Here is a 19,779-nt window from a genome sequence, read left to right on the forward strand (position 1 = left end):
GTTTCTCCGCTATTCTCCACAACCTGCGATGCCTACATCGGACCGAGCGACTGCACCTCGTTGAGATCAAGAACCAGGCGCACCTTCAGAACCCTTTGATGATTCTTCATCTGACCACCTTTGCGTAACGAGTGAAACCACAGATTTTTTGGGGGGTGGAGGGGAAAGGAGTGGGGAAATCGGATGTGTTTGCAGAAACCATCAGATCTGTTAGTGAATTAGATGATGCTTTCCATCCATCAACAATGATGCTCTGGATTGAGAGCGGACAAACGGCGTAGAAAGGTGGCGGACAATGTCCAGCTCAGCTCAGCGGGTATTGAGGCACCTGTGATCCTGGTTCTGGATGCGGCGCAGAGAGACACCTACCCGGGTGTCACCGTCAGCTCTGGATGCTGCGCCGAAGGATGGCATACACCGACCCGTCGTCGGGCAAAGATATACTCGGCAGTAGATCCCTGTGTTTCATATTTATTTGCGCATTTGGACTCGTCACGCTTTTACAACAGATTCTTTATGGGAAAAACTACATCAAGAGGTAAGTATTGATCTCCTCCTCCAATTAGTATCTCGCTTGTAATACAAGGATAAAATAATCAGCTCTAAAAAAAAAGCATGCTTTCATAGTCATTTTCATACTGGTGAATAGTTTAGTAATGATAGACATAATATGCATGATAAAATAAAGAAAATTACTCATTCTAAATGCAAGTGTTTTGAACTGAACTACACATTGAGAAGCAGGGGTAAACAAGCATTAGATGGCCTATTAGAACAATAGCAACTAACCATCCATCTTTTTTTTCCCAGCAGCATAGAATTTATTTTTTGGTGTTTTCTGAATATTAAGCATCATGAATCATACCATAAACAGCGCTTCAGCTGTATATGGTAATGTTTTCCCTTTGTTTTTGTTACTTTTTGTTTCTTTTTTTTCCCCCAAAAGCCTTTATTTTTCTGTTTCAGCCTTCTTGACTGGTCATAGCCTACATCTTTTAGAGGCATCCGATTCCGACAGTGTAAAAATGAAAGCTACTACGACGGCTGCAGATAGCAGCATGTTAAAAAGATGATGTGTATTTCTGATTGGTCCACACACAGTCACTGCAGAGCTGTGTCTTTTGCAGCTTTGCAAGATAATGTGAGGAGTCCTCTTTCACGCCCCTTTTATTTATTTATTTTTTCTTTTAAAACCCATTCAACGAGCCATCTTTCCCAAACTCTCAGGAGGTTTCACGCTTTCTGAAAGAATCAGCGTGAGATGAGCAGATGCAGAGAAGCTGGGATGTTAGATCTCTATGCCATTTGCAAAAAAAACAACTCACGAGGAACACCCATTTTTCAGTTCAAGAACAGGACATCTAAATACTTTTCTTCTTGCAGAGAGAGCACATATATGCTTCCTTCAACGCAAACATACATGTGCTGCAGGATGAGCTAAGCCCACCCCTCTCTGTCACCCTGCTGGGCCCAGTCTGATAAAACTCAGTTTGGATTCATGCATCCTGACTCCTCCCAAGAGAGATCCATGAATTCAGAGCCGATGCTCACGCACCTCTCTCCGTCTGTGCCCCCCTCCCCACCAACCACCTAGCCCACCCCCGACTTTACTCCTTGCTTTTTCCACCAAGCCCATATGGGAAAGAGGTGGGAACGAGCTTCACAACGGATTCCAGTGGGATCAGCGGCAGCCATTTTGCTACAGTCTGTCAGCACAAATGGGGAGACGGTGGGGGAGAGACTGCGAAAGGGTGTGATGAAATGAATGTGATTGCATGAGTGTGCGAAATGCGGAGCGAGGGAGACAAAAGAGAAGCTGCCATCTTAACAGTGTAAACAACAAGGAGGTCTTCCACATGGGTCTGACCACACCCAGCTTCCTCGCTTCACAAAGAGGATGTCAAATAATCCTGCAAACTGGGCATGTATGCATGCGACACAGAAAGCAATTGGGTGCCTGCAATGCATATCTCAGATGTGTTGTTGCTCTTTGTGCACATCAATCCCAGAGATTTCAAAAGGGCTACTCGGTAACTATACGAGGTCAACCATTAAAGTCAGAGATGAGGCGTGAACATTGTTACACTCAATAAATCTGGCCCTGTAGTTTCTGCAGCGCTGTGTCCCCATGAATCAGCTCTCCGCCCGCATTCCCCAACATCAGGTTATGAGGAAAGACGGACTGTGAAAACAGCAGAGCTACAGGTAGCTTGTTCTGATCCCTGCGAGTGACATACTTCTGCAAAGGAAGACAGTGGTGACATCTAAAAATACTCTGTCAGGGGGATTAGAGCAAACGCCACAGGTTGGGAAGAGGCCGGTGTGAAACCGTCCAAACACGACGAGTGGGTGTAAGCAGATTTGACTGCTTCTAGAGATGATCCATTTTAAAGAGTTTATTGTGTCAGAATTCATTCAGTCTATTCTGTCTGAAAGAAGAGTTTGTGGTTAGAAATGTGAGTCGGACTATCGGCTAAAAACTTTCAGCTTCAGTGAATATAAAACAACAAGCATTGGGGTGGATAAGTTTGAATTTATTGTAGGTTGTCTTAAATTAACTGAAAGTCATTCGTAATAGCTTAAATATATAAATACATCTATTTGGATTAATGTCAAAGTGCAGCTCTTTTTAGGAATGAACGCAGCTTATCGATTCATATGCAGATGTTTTATCATCATTGGAGATGCTGCAATTTTGTTCTCATTTGACCAAATCTTTCTCCGAGACTTTTGGGTTGTTTTTACATTCAGCTCCAAATTTTAGTCACCCTTGAAGAGCTTTGGAGTAGGATATGTTTGGTTTAAAAAATGTGTGTGGTTGGGGTCCATGCAACAAATATCAGTGAGGGCGTATGTCTACGGTGGAGCTTGTTAATATAATTAGAGACAATCTAAAATAAATTCAAAGTTGTGCACCCATTTCTTGTTTTTAAAAATCCTTAAAGTTGTTCGCTGGATAAGCAGTCCATCCTGAAAAGGAAGGATCCAAATCTAGTTCAACACCCCAAATGTTTTTGGAATCTAATTTTACTATGCCACAATGGCTACAAAACTAACAAAAACATTGAATCTTTATATTTCAAGAAAGGGATCTACTGAATTTGTGGCCCTGTTTCTTGCGAAACAAAACATTTAATGATACAGCCAATAAATAATTAAGATTTTGTCTGACTCTGTTTTGATGTATTGCCCAGGCAGAATGTGTGCTGTGGTAAGACATTCTGTCTTGACTCGTTTGTAAGGTGATATAGACCAGCTGCAGCAAAGAAAGAGACTATGTGCAAACAGAGGGTACATGCATGACTGTTTGGGATTTGAAACATTTGGGACCACTTGAACAGTTTTGCTGTTTCTCTTGTTGACCTCAGTCCCCACTGCATGAAACTGGAGTTATCCTTAATCTTTTGGTTGCGATTCTCTTGAAAGTTACTGCACCTCGACGCTCTCCCAAGGTTTATTCTGGATGATCACAATGCCAGAATTGTGCCTTTTGGGGCTTTACAATAAGAAATTAAAACTCAAGCTAGGAAGGAATTGAATCAATGTTAGCAGATGTTTATTTATAGGGAACATTCATCAAGCAGGTTTAAAGTCCTTCAGAATCTCAGTTTCTTTGCCTGCAGGCTCCTCGGGGTGGAATCAGAGGATGACAAGTGGACAGATCTGTGCTTGTTTGTCTCTTGACACTTGGATTACTGTCTGAACTGAGCACATAATTAAGTGAGCGGCAGCAGATAAATGGTCTAGTCGCCACTTAGATGGGATCTGGTCCAGCTCCCACTGTGGTAAACAGGGTAAATAAAGTTCTCCTCATCGTTGGATTCAAGATATTAGACTAAGAGATTTATGTAATCAGCTTTCAGTAGGCAGGCTTTAGGGGCCTTAATCGTTCTGCTTTGATTAGCTTATGCTCCATTTTATGCACGTTCCTGGCCCCCCCATCAAAAACTCCTCTGATTTGAGGATCTTCACTCCTACCGCTGCTTCACAGAGTGGGACGGAGATGCTGGAGAGGCACTCAGCGAGGCTAAAAGCGCCTGCAGAATGGCATTGACACAAGTCCCCCATGATGAACGCTCACTCACATAATGCATCCAGAGAGGCTCTTAGGGTTCACTCTCCCCCTCTGAAATTAGCTCAGCGCCCACGGGGCACTCACAGAAATGACTCACATGTACACTTGCATGACTGTCAGTCGCATATTAAAAGTTTTACACCCCGTCGTGCTTGGACAGGTGGAATGTGTTTGTTCAAAAATGCTGGGTTTCAACTAGAATCTCTCCCTAAAATCTAATACTTTTAAACTAGAAACCAAATTTTTAGTCACAAAAAAATATATAAAAAATTAGCACCAATAGTTAAACTGATGTTCTCTTTACATCCTCTTTACAAGTAACAGGCTGTGAATGTGGTCTAAATTGGCATCTTTATGTTGTTGGCTTTAAATTGGCAAGGGACTTGGCAAATCTGTTGGCATCAGTCCCTCAGATGCAATTTGACATTAGCAGTAACTTGACGCTGATTATTGTTTCTCGCTTTAAAGCACATTGCCTTTTAGTACATCCGCCTACGAGTCTAACCCTCCTGCAAGTCCACGTTGAACAGCAAAATTTCTAAGTCTCTCTCAGATTTAGGGAAACAGCCCAGCAGAGCATGAACTAATCGTGGTGTCGTCAGCAAAAAGTATCATTTTAAGCCATGTTTGGTGTCATACTCTGTTTTCTTAAACCTGTGCATGACTGAGGGTGTGAATGTTCGATTTTGAGATTCATGAGTGGATACGTGGAGTTGGTTGTCTGTGTGTGTGTGTGTGTGTGTGTGTGTGTGTGTGTGTGTGTGTGTGTGTGTTTGTCTGTATGTATGTACGTATGTATGTATGCACAGAACAAGGACTAAATAAATACCAAATAAACTGACTGATTTTTTTACTAGTGCACAACAGTTTAGCCGAGTCAAAGGGGACGAGACCGGAAATTGGACCGGCCCCGTTAATTTCTTCGATGACGGATCTCTGAAGCCTGCCAGAAATGGAAGGAAAAGGTACCTTTCCATCCCGACTAACTACACAACATCTCTATAAAAAATAAATAAATAAAAAGAATGAGTATGTGTGTGTGAGAAAGAGAAAGATAGAACTGATTATAGAGACGACCCAGGCCAGCATGTGTGGACTGGGAGATGCCCGTGAGTCTCCTCAGAGACTGTAGAAAGAGCACAAGCATCAGCAGCAGCAGCAGCACTTTTTTTTTTTCTTACTTTTGTTGAAAATCTGCAGGTTGAGGAAGTTGGCAGGGGGTGGTGATGGTACAGGACAACATTTAACTCTAACTTGACCTGTCTGCATGTTGACAGATGTTTCCGTCAGAATATTCAGCCAGATTCACAGATCTCCGTAATAGTCACACCCTGCCTAGCTGATATTAAGAAGAAAAAAAAACGCTCTCAAAGGTAGGCCTGTCTGAAGGCATTTTCTAGTCTTTTTTTCACAGAAACCCAAGAATGCTTCTTTCTTTGTCATTAGTTTGAAAGGTATAAACTCTCATATTTTTCAGTGGTGGTTGCACTTAAGATTTGCTCTTGCATGCCGTCTAACCCCGTCGACCACCCACCTCCCTCTCTCTCCCCCAAACCTCCTTCCACCCTCCGACGCTGGCTGAGCCACCGTCTCCTGTTGATGTTCTGGCTTCTCCTTGTCCCTTTGTGTCCCCATCAAGCACCCATCTCCAAATGCCTCCTCCTTCCCCCAAACCTGTGTGTCATGTGTTTCTGCACAGCTTTCTGTGTGTATGCCATGTAACGTATAGCGTGGACACTCTGCTCCTTCTATCTCCCCTTCTCACATCTGCATTGTCTCTCTCTGCGACCTGGACTTACTCCTTCCTATTATACTTTCCTGCTGTTACAAGAAGACAGGAAGTCCCTCCCACCCCCCTCCACCCTTTCAAATATCCAAGTCTTCATAACCGTTGTCAATATCTGAGGTAAAATGCTGGATTGGTCAATCCTAGACGCCTTACGAGATGAAGTTCATCTCGTCAAATTAATTACTTGATGTCTTGCTTTTAGACATGAACGGAGCACACTTGCAAAGGTTTCCATCATCTTAGCTAAAACAAAACAACCAAAAGAAATTGATAGCTGGGTTTACTACGTCAAGTCTGTTACACATACCCGGAATAACCTCAGAAATACACTGCATCATCAGGTGGATGTAGACAACCAGTTTTATCACTCCTTTTTTGTTCAGCTCCATCCCAGCATCTTGTTCCTTTTATGCATCACTTTCGTTGTATTGCTTGTTGTATTTTGTTTGTTTCATATCCTTTAAATCGCTCAACTCAATTACTTCCAAAGGCACAGGTAATATGTTTACTTTTCCATCTTTCAAAATCCATTGTCCCATTTAGTATTTAACAAATGCCATCACTTATTTGAACAAACTGACGTTGTTGCTGCTAAATCCCGCCTATCCCCAACTGCTTTGCATGTAGTAACAGCATATAGTAATTGATCATTGTAAAATGCATTCTGTGCATTGACTTATGAAGGGAACATTTCCTATGAAATGATTCAAATCTTATACTAACCTTTTATCTTTGGTTCATGATTAATAACCATTAGCAAGACAGTTATGCAAGCCTTGGCTTATTTTTTCTTCTGCCTTTAGATTATATTTATGTCTCTGTCTAATATCAGTGCAGCTTTTTAATTTATTGGAACTGTTTTGAATATGCATGCAAGTTGAAAGAAACCAATCAAATTTTATTCTTAGCCTTGTTTTTATGAATAAGCAGGTCAGTCTCGTAATTATTTTGGATACTAAAGGCTTAGCAATTCTCCAAGGAATAAAATTGTCTGCAGGCATTTTGTATATTGACAATTTGGTTGTGGAAACAAGTTTTCTTATTGAAGATAAAGGACATTAAAATAATTTATTTTAACCCTGCGACTACCAACCAACCCACGCTGCCTCCAAAACATGCACAACACTCAAAATAACAATATATTTCAACACATTTGAGAAATTAATACATGCAATACCGCTTAACATTGCAAAGTGAAATAATAATGACACAGCCAATATCAAACATAATGATTATAGATTAAGTGGGACACCCACAGGAATTGGCATGATGGAAGAAATTTTATTTATTGATTTATTTGGTAGGAGAAAACCCTCCTCCAAATCAAATCAAATCAAATTTTATTTGTATAGCACATTTCACCAGCAAGGCATTTCAAAGTGCTTTACATCATTAAACACAAAAACACAGAGTCATGCAACATTGTCTACTATGACTTGACTGAAGTCTTCCTGGAGAGCTTTCTATCACAGAGTGCGTTTTGCACTGCGCCCGTAATCTAAAGCCACAACCACAAATTTTGACATCACTGGCTTTCCATATAGTACCATTCATGAAAGCACTGGATCTCTGTCTCCAGGCTTGCAATAAAAAATGCAGACACTTACTTCTGCATGCACATTAACACCCTTGGAAAGTTCCATCATGTTATTATGCAAAAACTTTTTTGGGTGTTAGAAGTTAGGAACTTTCAGCACCTTTTTCATATCTCTGGAAGACAGCGCCTCTTCTCCACTGGTGGCTTTATTGCAGGTGTTGCAGATTACTGAGAAAAAAAAACAACTAAACAACAAAAACGGTAAAAGACAACACGTGCATGTAGTTTCACCATATAGGGCCTATATTGGTGAGTCCAAGCCAGTATGCAATTTGTATGCAGTGGAAATGTTTGTACAGGGCATGCATGCTTTCATTTGTATTTAGAAAAAAAAATTTAGATGTGTTCTTATTTTTAGTGTATTTTAGACAAAATATGTGGAATTGTAGAGGTGGCAAAAATAGGCACAAAATTTCAAAATTTCCTTCAAAATTGTAGGATAAAAGAAATCTGTAACACTGCCAGACTTTAAAGATAATGAATAATCAAGCTGATTTAAGAGTACAGAATAGACATGTAGGAAAACAATTACAAATTGAAATAATTGCTTGACATGCAACACACTTTAGAGACTTTAGCAAGATGCAGTTTAGAAATTTTTATTTATTTTTTCAGGACAAATTTCTATTAGCTGAATAAAAATGCCAAAAGCACTCTAAACACAGTAGAGACGGTTCATACCTCCTCCTGTTTTCCCTCTCTGACTCCAGACACAGTCATATAATTTCAGGCTGACTTATACTTATCACATATTCAAAAATACTCAGCCTGTTGATTTTTAATTAAATCAGTTTGAAGTCCACAACTAAGCTAAATTATTCAGATTTTTAATGCATAAAAAGGATGACAATTTTTTTGTTGCAAATGTTCTGGTTATTGTAAGCATCTCAGTGCAGTGATTTATGTATTTCTGAAGTAATTTGCCAGCTTATAGTGTGTCATATTATGATCCCTTGTTTGCATGACCAGTTGTTTCTGTGTATATGTCTCCAGTGGTATATAATCATGAATTATAGTTAAAATTCCCTCTTATTTTCAGTGTTAGTTACTGTGTATTGTGATAAAAAAACAAAACAAAAAAAAACACACAAACACTCATGCTCATATTCACCAGACATTACAGTGTAACCATTCCCAACACCTTTTTCTTTTCAAATGCTCTTTTATATGAGGAAAAAAACACATTAGAACCCCAAAATACCAGTTTAACGCCGTGCTAGTGTCATTATACCTAGTTTGACAAGTGAAAATATAAGAGGTTTTTCGTATCGCATTGGTTTAGTCTAAGATGTTACAGAATCTGGTGCAAGTGTCCATTAACCAGAATACTCCTGTCCTGTTTGTGATGCCAGAAAAATCAGTTGCATCACTTCTCTCATTATTTCATCCCAAAGTGCTACCTGTACTCTTATATTTCATAAGCTCAAACCATAGACATGCTGTGGCAAGTAATAGAGTGTTTATTTTACTGCTCATTTGTGCACATTGTAGCTAACTAAAACAGTTTGCTATCAATCTGTTGATTCTCTTGTGTGCCAGCTGCTGCGGGCAGAGGATGACTGTGTTTATCCCTCCAGGTATCTGGAAAATTATGACGGCTCTTTTGAATTCAACTCCACGGCTTGCAGGGAGCTCAGACAGGAGATTATGGATGTCAAAGTCCTGACGATGTGAGTGATTGTTCATGACGCCGCCGATGTTCACACTGGACTATTATCACTCATCTGCCAGGAAGGTTTACAGTGACTGGCCTTGATTGTAAAGATGTTGATTTGACTGTAGAATTGTGCATGGCTACTTCCTAACTATTTAAGATCAATACAGCTCTGCCTTATTGTATGTTTGCCTGTTTTCACCTTCTGAAGAGAAGCAAAACGCAATAAAACTCACTGTTATGTTAGGCTTTTATACAAGTATTACCAGGAGTTTCAGTAAGTGGGGATTGTACTTTGAATGTGCTTGGTGTGAGAAATTAAATGCAACAAAGGTCTTAGTTTGATCCCTGAGCTGAGGAAAGGAATGGATTAAAAGATATATGCTGAGACAGTGAATGAAAAACATAACTGTGTCCCAACTTTTGGATTATTGATAGCAATGACCCCAAGCATAGTGTGCTGAGCCTTCAGAATTACTTCTGTGAAATTGTGAAGTTGTCGCTAAATTAATTTTTTCTAGGCCATGCCAATCAGATTTGGTGTGTCTTGTGTTCACTTTTATTGTTATGTTTTTATATACTATCATTTGGTAATGAGACAAAAATACTGCAACAACTCAGAAGGAGCTCTTTCTTGCAAGTATTTCCCTATAATAAATGGAAATAGTTGGAGATGAAAAATAAACCCAGAAGGGTTTGAGTTTACACTTCCAAACATTTTGAGCTTTCTAGCTTTAAAGTAAGCGGATGAATTGCCCTTTTAATTTGTGACTCACCACCAGTCACTCAGCTCTGCAGAGGCCTTGTAACGAGTCATTCATTTGATTCTGGTGTATTGGAAAAAAGGATGCATCTAAAAGTTGTCGGATGGTAGCTCTCGAGGACCAAACTAGCTCACCCCTGCTCTCCAGGATGCTATAAATAACATTTACATAATGCATTTGCTTATTGCTCATTCAGCTTCAATGCACGTCTTAATGAGCCCGAAGTGCCAGTTGCAATCTCAGCAGTTTCTTCTCTCTAAAATGAATAGGATTATTATCCACTGACATTTGATGCCAGGCTGTCAAAAGTGTTATCATAGTTATTCTGACTAAAGGCCTTTTCAGCTTCCCTGCTTTCATTCTTATAACGACATGAGTCAGATTCTTCAATAATCACAACAAAGAGGGTGCCTGGAAAAAAAAAATTGTCTGAAATAGTTTTATCAGTGGCAAATTACCAAGGCAGATTTTTTTTTTCCTCTTTGTTTGGGTATTGTCATTTTTAGACTCCCATGCTTAATTGTTGAATATAAACAACCTGCTCCTAAATCTGTGATTTTTGTCCACCAGGGTTAAAACCTCAGAGCTGTTTGAAAGATGGCGAAACCTACAAATCTGCAAGTGGGAGCAAAACAAAGAGGAGGCCAGCAACTTTAAGTAAGCGCCATTCATTTCACTGCAAGAACTGCATTATGAAAATTAATCTTTTCCTTTTCTAATGACATTTGAGTATTTTGGGATTTTGTTCAGCACAAGATGGGTTGTTTTGATAATGTTTTTAAATATTTTCTACTGTTACTTCGAAATAAGATCAGAAAAAAGTATTCAGCTATTTGTGAGCTCTGAACGAGGAAATTATAGACAAAAAAAATGCTAATAAAGCACACAGGCTATTCTGCTTTTATACCTCCATTCCATCATTGCATATGTGGTTTTATTTTGAAAGATGCATGAAGATACATGGTTAAAGAAAACAATGTGCCAAAATTGGAAAAATAGTGAAAACACTTTTCATTTCTTCACTTGGAGTCCTGCATAAAGCATTTTTAAATGTGCATGGAAAGATGAAGCACAGTCATCATAGCTGATGTATGTTTACTGATTTCATGTTTTTCCATCCTTAGGATGTCTCTGTCCCGCTGCTGTAACGCTCCATCCTTTTTGTTCACCACCAAGAGAAACACTCCTTCAGGCTCTAAGCTAAGGTACGAGGTGGACACCAGCGGCATCCTTCCCATTACCACAGAGATTTTCAAGATGTTCCCAGATGTGAGTTCACGTTCTCTTCAAGTAGTTTTTGTACCATATGAGATCTTTATTATTATTATTATTACTATTTATGAAGCTCTTCTATTGTGATTTTTCTGAAATCTAGGATATGCCATTTTCCAAATCCCAGTTCAAAAAATGTGCTGTCATTGGGAATGGTGGCATCATCAAGAACAGCAAATGCGGAAAGGAAATCGATTCAGCCGATTTTGTTTTCAGGTACGCCGGAAATTATGTTTTGGTCTTTTGTTATTTCCGACAGATTAAGATGAATAGCTAGAAACATTTCTGGAGAGACTGAAATAAATTGTTTTACAGGCTAGTATCCTTTTAATCAATCCTTGTTTTCATATGAAAAAAAAAAAAAAAAAGTATCCTGAACCATATGCTCTAACTCAAGCTATTTAGTTATCCTGTCATTTTTACCCTGGGTATGTTTTAAAAAAACATAAATATAATGCACAATTTTCATGATTTTAAACCTGCTTACCTTCTATATTAGTTTATTACACCATTTGAACTCGACTGGACATCAGAACAAGACGCCATCAGAGTGAAAATTATATATTTTGATTAGAATTTCTCTTGGTATTTCACATCCTAAAATTTCAGTTCCAGAGAAAGGAAAACATCAGGAAACATCAGTACTGTACAGCTCTTATGAATTCAAAGTAATAATAATAAAAAAAGATAGAAAGCTAAAAGGAAATTCTTTATTTCCCGTCTGTCTCTTACAGATGCAATGTCCCCCCCATCAATGAGAAATACTCAGCAGATGTGGGCACCAAGACAGACCTGGTGACCATAAATCCAAGTATTATTACAGAGAGGTACTGTGAATATTTATGCTAGAAAGACATTAGAGATTTTTTTTTTTTACAACCACCAATGTCAATGTATTTCTATTGGGATTTTATAGAATATATTTTTAATTGCATGTAATTATAAGTCTGAAGTCAAACATTGCATTGATTTAAACTTTACTTATCAATATCTTTACTTATTAACTTTACTTATCAATGAAAAGGGAAACATACCAGTATGTTTGTTTTTTTTAGTATTACAAGGAGAATATTGATCATAGAAGCAGCTAAGAGCCTCGTGGTTTCTTTAGATCAGTGATGTTAAACTGCAGTCTTGCAGCTTTTAGATGCGACCCTTTCCCTACACGCTTGGATTATATGACTTCCTCACTAGCATGCACAGAACTCTGCTAATGAGCTAATATTGGAGCCAGCTGTGCTGAAAAGTTGCCGACCCTTGATTCGTATTCGAGACCTCTACTGAGCACATTTTTGCCTCAAAATTAGTTTCTACTCTGTGTTGGTTGTTCGCATAAAAACCTAATAAAAGACATCAGAACTTTGTTCACAAAATGTGAAAAAGTTCAAATTGCCTGAAAGCACCTTTGCAGTGCATTGTTTATCTTCTTAGCATCCTTTTTTTTTCTGTTGGATTTCCTGTCCAGATTTCAGAAGCTGGAGAAATGGCGGCGGCCATTTTACGAAGTCCTCCAGAACTACGAGAACTCATCGGTGGTGCTACCTGCCTTTTACAACACCCGCAACACTGACGTGTCTTTCCGAGTCAAGTACATGCTGGACGATTTCGACTCCCAGAGAGGCGTGTTCTTCTTCCACCCGCAGTATCTCCTGAGCGTGCAGCGTTTCTGGGCGGTGCAGGGCGTCCGGGCCAAGCGCCTGAGCAGCGGCCTGATGCTCGTGACGGCCGCCATGGAGCTCTGCGAGGAGGTGCACCTCTACGGTTTCTGGGCGTTCCCCATGAATCCAGCCGGCATCTTTATTACTCACCACTACTACGACAACGTGAAGCCACGGCCAGGCTTCCACGCTATGCCTCATGAAATTTTTAACTTCATCCACATGCACACGCGAGGGATCATCCATGTACATACGGGTCGCTGCACATGATCTTTTGTTTTTTTTTCTTTCTGGTTTTTAAATTAATGTGTTTTGTTTTTGTTAGGATTATGCACTTGGCAATTGGAGTGCACACTTATTCGCTCCGATTAGTTCAACGGTGTGGTGAAGATTTGCTCGCTAGAACACGTTTCTCTTTTTAAAGAGCCTCTGCAGCTGTCATGTCACTGTGGCGATCTCCGAGTCTCTGTCCATAGGATGCTCATGTTCAATATAAAAAGTGATCTTCATAATAGTGTTGTTTCTGTGAAGTTTTTGAAGTGGCCCCGCTGTACAGAGATGTTGTTTTCTACCGGGTTGCACAGGTGTTTGAGCTGAAACGGGGCTCCAGTGGGAGTGGCTTCATGCCCCGTCTTTTAACTTTCTCTTGGACAGTCCGTGGGTGTGGCAGCTTAACGTTTGTGTCAAACAAGCCTATATTAGACTATACAGCAGTAACATCTTCTTGTCTACTTTTGTAACCTCTTTCCTATTCAGCTGTGTGAGTACTTTCAGACTCAGCTAAAAAGGCCTGTTTTCACTGGCCTAGTTGCTCTCTAAGAAAAGAAAAACACCCCCTTACCCCCAATATTTAAGATGAGACACCAATGTGTTTAATTATTTTTGGTTTGGGGCAAGAACTTTTACAAAACGAAGCAGCGTGCTGCTACAAAACAACCCAGCTGTCAATCTTGTCTTAAGCCATTTTTGCCTTATAGAATATCAAATCCCTCTGGACAATGTGCAACACACCCGCGTGTCCGGCTTATGTACAAATACCTTACAGTGGAATGAAATGTTGGTTTGGCTCTTGAATGAAAGGAAATGTAAGGCTTGATGTAAAAAAAAAAAAAAAAACAAACAAAAAAAAAACAACGTATGTGCCCTTTCTGGCTCATGTTCTGCTGGAATCGTTCTCTGTAAGTTGCATTCATTGCCATGAAATGCTCTGCATGAATTTACTCTATACTTGGCTTTGTGTGTGCCTGCTTTAACGATCACTGGAATATGTTTACACTTAAGCCTCTTCACAGTGCATTGGGAGCTGAAGACAGGAAACACAGAAAGACCAAGTCGGCTGTAGAATATAGTAATAACTGATTAGTCGTGCAAGAATGATGACGGTTGCTGCCCCTGTTTGTTGTAGCACAAAACAATTTCATTTAATGTTATTTTATCTTACTTTGAACTGCATAGATTTGATTGCATTTGTAAAAAAAAAAAAAAAATCACACATTTCACTACTGGAAAGCTGTGCTGATTCACACTGGATCTGTTTTGTACTTTTTAAAGATTAGACAAACGTAAATTATTATTTTTGCTTCTCTATTTATGCTCAGCAACTTGTTAGTTTATTTTGAGTTTCAACATGTTTATAATTTTCATAGGTTCTTTATGTGCTTAATTCTCACAGATAGCATCAAATATAGACGCCAAAACAAGTCTGACAACAATAAGTGATTGACTCAAGACTGGGGGGAAAAAAAGGTTACGTTTTGGAAGGAGGTGTATGTTGGTCTATGCGGTACTTCTTAACTCTTGATCATTCTTTATATTGAGTGTTTGTAAATAAACCTGTTTCGAATTTCTCAAATGGCTATTAGTGAATGTGTGTATGAGTTGCCATTCAAAATGACTTAACTATTTCTAGTTTATAGTGTGCCGAGGGTTCACATGTTCTCTAGCACTTAATATTTCTACATGTAAAATTTGTTGTCTTGGTCAAAGAATGAAGCCCATAGATTCAAGGATGTTCAGGATGTTTATGAAATTATTTTTCTATATTTCTATTCTATTCTTTTCCCTTCGAAGTTATGCTTGTGTTAGTTTGTCATAAAATCCCAATGAAATGGATGTCATTTTGGGGGTTTTAAAATGAAAAAAAGGAAATGTGATAAAGAAGATAGATCATTTGTTGAAGGGACAAAAAAAATAAATTTAACTCAAGGTTATTGAGAAATTATAGATATAATTATTTACTAGATATAAGAGAATTACACCTTAAGGTAGGACTCTGCAACTCCAGTCCTCGAGTGCCACTGTCCTGCAACTTTTGGATGCATCCCTGCTCCAACACACCTCAATCAATGGGCTGAATTACCTAGTTGGCATGTCGACAAGTTTTACAAAGGCCTGGTTATTAACCATTCATTTGATTCAGGAGTGCTGGACCTGGAGGGCATCCAAAGAACAGTGGAACATGAGGGCTGGAGTTGCAAAGCCCTTTTTAAGATCGTCCTAACAAAAAAAAAAGTAAATAGCCTTTTTTCAGAAATATATACAAGTCAGTAGAATACAGATACATGCAAGATCTTCTATCAAAAATATAGAAAGATACAATAAGTGTGGATCAATCAACGTAATGGAACAATAAAAAAAAAACAGATGAAAAATAAGAATGTGTAAAAGTTTAAATGACTCTAGAGTCTAAGATGTTTTGGTTTAAGACCAACTCTGGGAAGTTATAGGTACGTTTTTACACATAGTAGTTTAATACAGTAATGCAATCTGACCAATCACCCACTTGCTTTGTCCATCCATCTTCTTTACACCCTTGTCCCTTAGTGGGGTCGGGAGGGTTGCTGGTGCCCATCTCCAGCTATCGTTCCAGGTGAGAGGCGGGGGTCACCCTGGACAGGTCACCAGTCTGTCGCAGGGCAACACAGAGACACACTCACACCTAGGGGCAATTTGGAGAGGCCAATTAACCTGATAGTCATATTTTTGGACTGTGGGAGGAAACCGGAGTACCCAGAGAAAACCCACCATGCACAGGGAGAACATGCAAACTCCATGCAGAAAGACTGGGGCCGGGAATCGAACCCAGAACCTTCTTGCTGCAAGGCAACAGCTCTACCAACTGCGCCACTGTGCAGCCCTTCCACTTGCTTTGTGTTTCAGGAATAACATGTTTGCTATGGGTTTTTCAGTGTAACTCATCTAAATGTTCTCATCTATTTATATAGTGAAATATAAGACGACAGTAAACAAAATCAAAGTTAAAAATTTCCTGTCTGAGTTTTAATAGTTTCTGCACTAACAAAAAATAAAAATGTTTTAACAGTTTCACTGAACTGCACTGTTTGGCGAAGGTTTTTAAAAGCTTCAAAATACATCTCCGAAGGAACATCTTGGGTCCAAACTGTTTGTCAGCATGAAACTAAAAATAGACATCATACTTGCTAAGCCGTGCTTTAAATTTTTGATAGGATGAAAGAGCATTCTGTCTCGGAGCGTAGGGGAGTGATGCTTCCCCGAGGTAAACGAGGTCTGCTGTCTTCCACTTGGTAGGGTAATTTGATGTTGACAGATCAATATGACCATGCTCTGCCCTTCCCCTTGATGCTATAGTCCATCAGGTGTCAGATGGCAGCAATAAGACTAATGGGATGATATGGCTCATAGTCAGGGGCACATGTGGGTGCCAGCAGGATAGGAGTGCAATGAAGATATGTAGTTGTTTTTTTTTGTTGTTGTTTTTTTACCATCATGAAACATTAAATAGGACGTTGTTTTTTTTCTGTTTGTAGAAAATACGACCTTACATTTTCAGTGTTGGATTTATTAACACTTTTTCTTGCCCAAAATAGATAAAAACACTGATGACTATTGTCTTAGATTTTCTTTATTTTCCATAATTTTGCTACATTTTTTTACTATCAATATTAGAACAGTTCAAGGTTTAGCAAGCACACTGATTAATAAACAGTCCACTGAACCCAGGCTGCATGTTATTTAACTAAAGACAATCCAGTCCAGTTGAGATTAAGCTCCATATAACTAAAATATTAGATTTAATTTGTGAGCTCAGTCAGATTGATTTTTTTTTCAAGACAATCAGTTTCTTTCTCTAAAGTTACACATGCAACTCTTAGAAGAGAAATAAAACTAATTGCTTCTGAATATAAACCGAGATAGTAATTTTCAGCCTGTTGTAACGATCATTCACTCAGATTTTGCTTCTCTATGCAAGAACAGAGAGGCAGTTACAAAGAAGTGTGTATACGTGTGTGTGTGTGTGTGTGTGTGTGTGTGTGTGTGTGTGTGTGTGTGTTTGTCCGCAGGTAAAAGCGAGACGCCCCCGGCTCGTAAAGCGATCCTGACACCATAAATAATGGAGGATGCTGTGGCAGAGAAGATAAGTTCTCTGGGCAAGGCTCCTTTTTCACAGGGCTTTCTCCCTGTGGCTCACGTGATCGCTGAGGTGCCAGTAATTTTTCATGAGAGGTGTTTGTGTGGTTTATGTTCATATACCACCCAAGTAGCACACCATCAAGGGGGAGATTCCCCCGTTTCAGTGCCTGGAGACCAAACATCTTCAGCTTTACATCCCCGGCGTCCTGCAGATTTCACAGTTCCAGAATCTAACCGTAGCCAAGGGTCAAATGAATTGTCTTACACCATTAGAAACTCAAGGCAGCACTTACGAAACTAAAGGCCAGGGAAGTGGATGAATAAAAGATGCCGTCGAAACAGAAAAAATCCGCAGCTTCGGAAGAAACCGAAGAGGTTGATGACGAAGTGGAGGAAACGGAGCCAAATTTAAAGGAGAGTGGCCAGGGTTTGACCCATGGAGACGCCACGAAAAGAGGAAAGAGTCGGAGGAAACACAAGAGCACAGAACGCTCTGAGACCCAGGAGCCGCCAGAGAAAGAGAAGAGGGAGAAAAAAGGAGATAAGGTGAAAAAGAAGAAAAAGAAACCAAACGATGATGCCGAGGCTGAAGCTGATGCTGCGGTTTCAAGTAAGGATGCTGAGGGTGAGCAGAACAACAACGAGGCCACAATCAAACCCAGAAAGGACAAATCTGAGCGGCTTAAAGAGGAAGTGACTGAGGGGAAGAAGAGGCAGAAAAAGAAGTCGTCCGTAGAGAATCCAGAGGGAGAGGAGGAGATGGGGTCCAAGGACAAAAAGTCCAAAACTGGCAAGAAGAAGAAGAAGTCTCACGATGATGACGGTGAGGAGCCCTTGATCGAGGAAGACGAAGAGGAAGAGGAAGACACGAAGAAAAAGAAAAAGAAGAAGGCCAAGAAGAGCTCCGGAGACAGCGATGATGATAAAAAGAAAAAAGGGAAGAAATCCAAAAGCAAACAGGTGGACTACGCCTTGATCTACCAGAACGAGCTGCTCAACTACCACACAGACTCTTCAGATGGATATGAAGACGAGTACTACAAAAAGAAAGGTAAGGGTCACACAATGCCAAAAAAAAAAGAGAAATCCCTGATATTCTTCTTTGGAAGTGAATAAATCTGGCCTTGTTGAAGGTTCTTGCCAGCCACATTCAGTTCCAACCATTGTCCAGAAGGGGAATCCCCTCTGTGATTGTTCTGGATGAAAGCTCAGTTATGTTCCACATGAATGGAGCCAAACAGAGGAGCTGGGTGCTGTCCCAGTCTGAGGGACTGGGACTGGGGCCACTGAGGGTCAGAACAATATTCAGGAGGGAGCGTTGTATTCTGAACATATACGTTTGGTCGTAAATAGATTTTATTTCCAACACAGTCTAAGTATGTATTTCTTGAATCCGTGAGGTTATTTTAGAGTTTCAAAACTGAAAGTGATAAATGAGAAAATGGGAAGACGGTTCCCTCCACATTAATTGGCACCTCTGGTGAAGATGCCTTCAGGACTTGTGATGCGTAAACATTTAGATGACACATCTGTCTGGGAGTTTTTAATTAGTAATTCACAACTTCTTCCTCAGTTTTCACTATAATGTGGTCCATTTGCTCACTCTTCAGAAATGAGAGACAGAATAAAATGTACAGTGTGCAGTCACAACACAAATTAAAGCAATTTATTGGTACGATCAAATTTCGTTAACTTTGACTTGCTTTAAAGTTTTTGAACACATTTTTACCTTAATGTGGAGCGTGCTCAAGCTATGTATATATCTTTGCTATCTGACTGGCTCGCCCAGGTGGCTTACACCCTGAGAAGTTTAACAAAGCTCAGTTTTACCAGGCCACTGTTCATCTGATTTTATCAGGTGTCTCCCTTTCTCTTTAATTGGATCTTAATAGCTCCGATTGCTGTTAATTAGGAATCCCTGTTCTTGTTGGATCAATCTCATCCTTCTGTTCGTCTGTTGCCAGCAGGTGATTTTTTGTTGTTGCTTTTTTTTCCTTCTCTATTTCTTTTTTAACGTCCTTCCTTACATCTATCTTGGCTTTGTTGTATTATTCATTAATCTACAGCATCCACGGATAAGTATTTTAGAGGAACCTGATCCCTCTGAGTGAAATAACTTCACCCTTACATAATGCAGGGTGAAGAAAATCCTACTTTTGAAGTTTCAGGTTTAGGATTCCTATAAAGAACACGAAGGATTATTGCAACAACCAATTCTGACAAATTTTCTTGGTATTGTTGCACCTGAACTCTTTCCTTGTGAAACCTTGTTGATTAGTCTTGAAAGAGCTATTTACATCTTAACCATGTGGCGTACACGCTGACTGGCAGAGAAAGCTGGTGCCTATGCAGGATCACAGGGCATATGTGGAGCAGAGGGTATCTTGTCATAATGTGTGTGTGTGTGTTTTTTTTTTTATTTTATTTTTATGCCATGATCTTTGGGATACAGTGGTTCCCAAATTTTTTCTCCTGCCCCCCCCCAGCGGTTTCCAAACATTTTCTGGGCCGCCCCTATGGATTACAAATAGCTGTCTGGTTGAACGACAAGTGTGTGTGTGTACGTGTGTGTGTGCGT

General features: G+C 39.8%; 2 protein-coding genes across 2 annotated transcripts in view; both read left to right on the forward strand.

The window, feature by feature from the left end:
• Nucleotides 1-52: 52 nt before the first annotated feature.
• On the forward strand, nucleotides 53-14,661 carry st8sia5 (ST8 alpha-N-acetyl-neuraminide alpha-2,8-sialyltransferase 5). Its single transcript, XM_015008999.2, has 9 exons — nucleotides 53-538; nucleotides 4,933-5,040; nucleotides 5,353-5,448; nucleotides 9,039-9,131; nucleotides 10,450-10,536; nucleotides 11,004-11,148; nucleotides 11,255-11,367; nucleotides 11,886-11,978; nucleotides 12,617-14,661. The coding sequence occupies exons 1-9, from the start codon at nucleotides 393-395 to the stop codon at nucleotides 13,077-13,079; spliced, it is 1,344 nt and encodes a 447-aa protein (XP_014864485.1). The 5' UTR covers nucleotides 53-392; the 3' UTR covers nucleotides 13,080-14,661.
• Nucleotides 14,662-17,154: 2,493 nt separating this feature from the next.
• The window catches only part of loxhd1a (lipoxygenase homology PLAT domains 1a), a 28,041-nt gene continuing 25,416 nt past the window's right edge, over nucleotides 17,155-19,779 (forward strand). The window contains exon 1 of the mRNA XM_015009002.2: nucleotides 17,155-18,252. Within this exon, the coding sequence (XP_014864488.2) occupies nucleotides 17,529-18,252 (724 nt within the window). The 5' untranslated portion in view covers nucleotides 17,155-17,528. The remainder of the gene's footprint in view (nucleotides 18,253-19,779) is intronic.

Source organism: Poecilia mexicana, unplaced genomic scaffold (genome assembly GCF_051168715.1).
Source record: "Poecilia mexicana isolate PSO_F unplaced genomic scaffold, ASM5116871v1 scaffold_12, whole genome shotgun sequence".
In the NCBI taxonomy this organism is placed as follows: domain Eukaryota; kingdom Metazoa; phylum Chordata; class Actinopteri; order Cyprinodontiformes; family Poeciliidae; genus Poecilia; species Poecilia mexicana.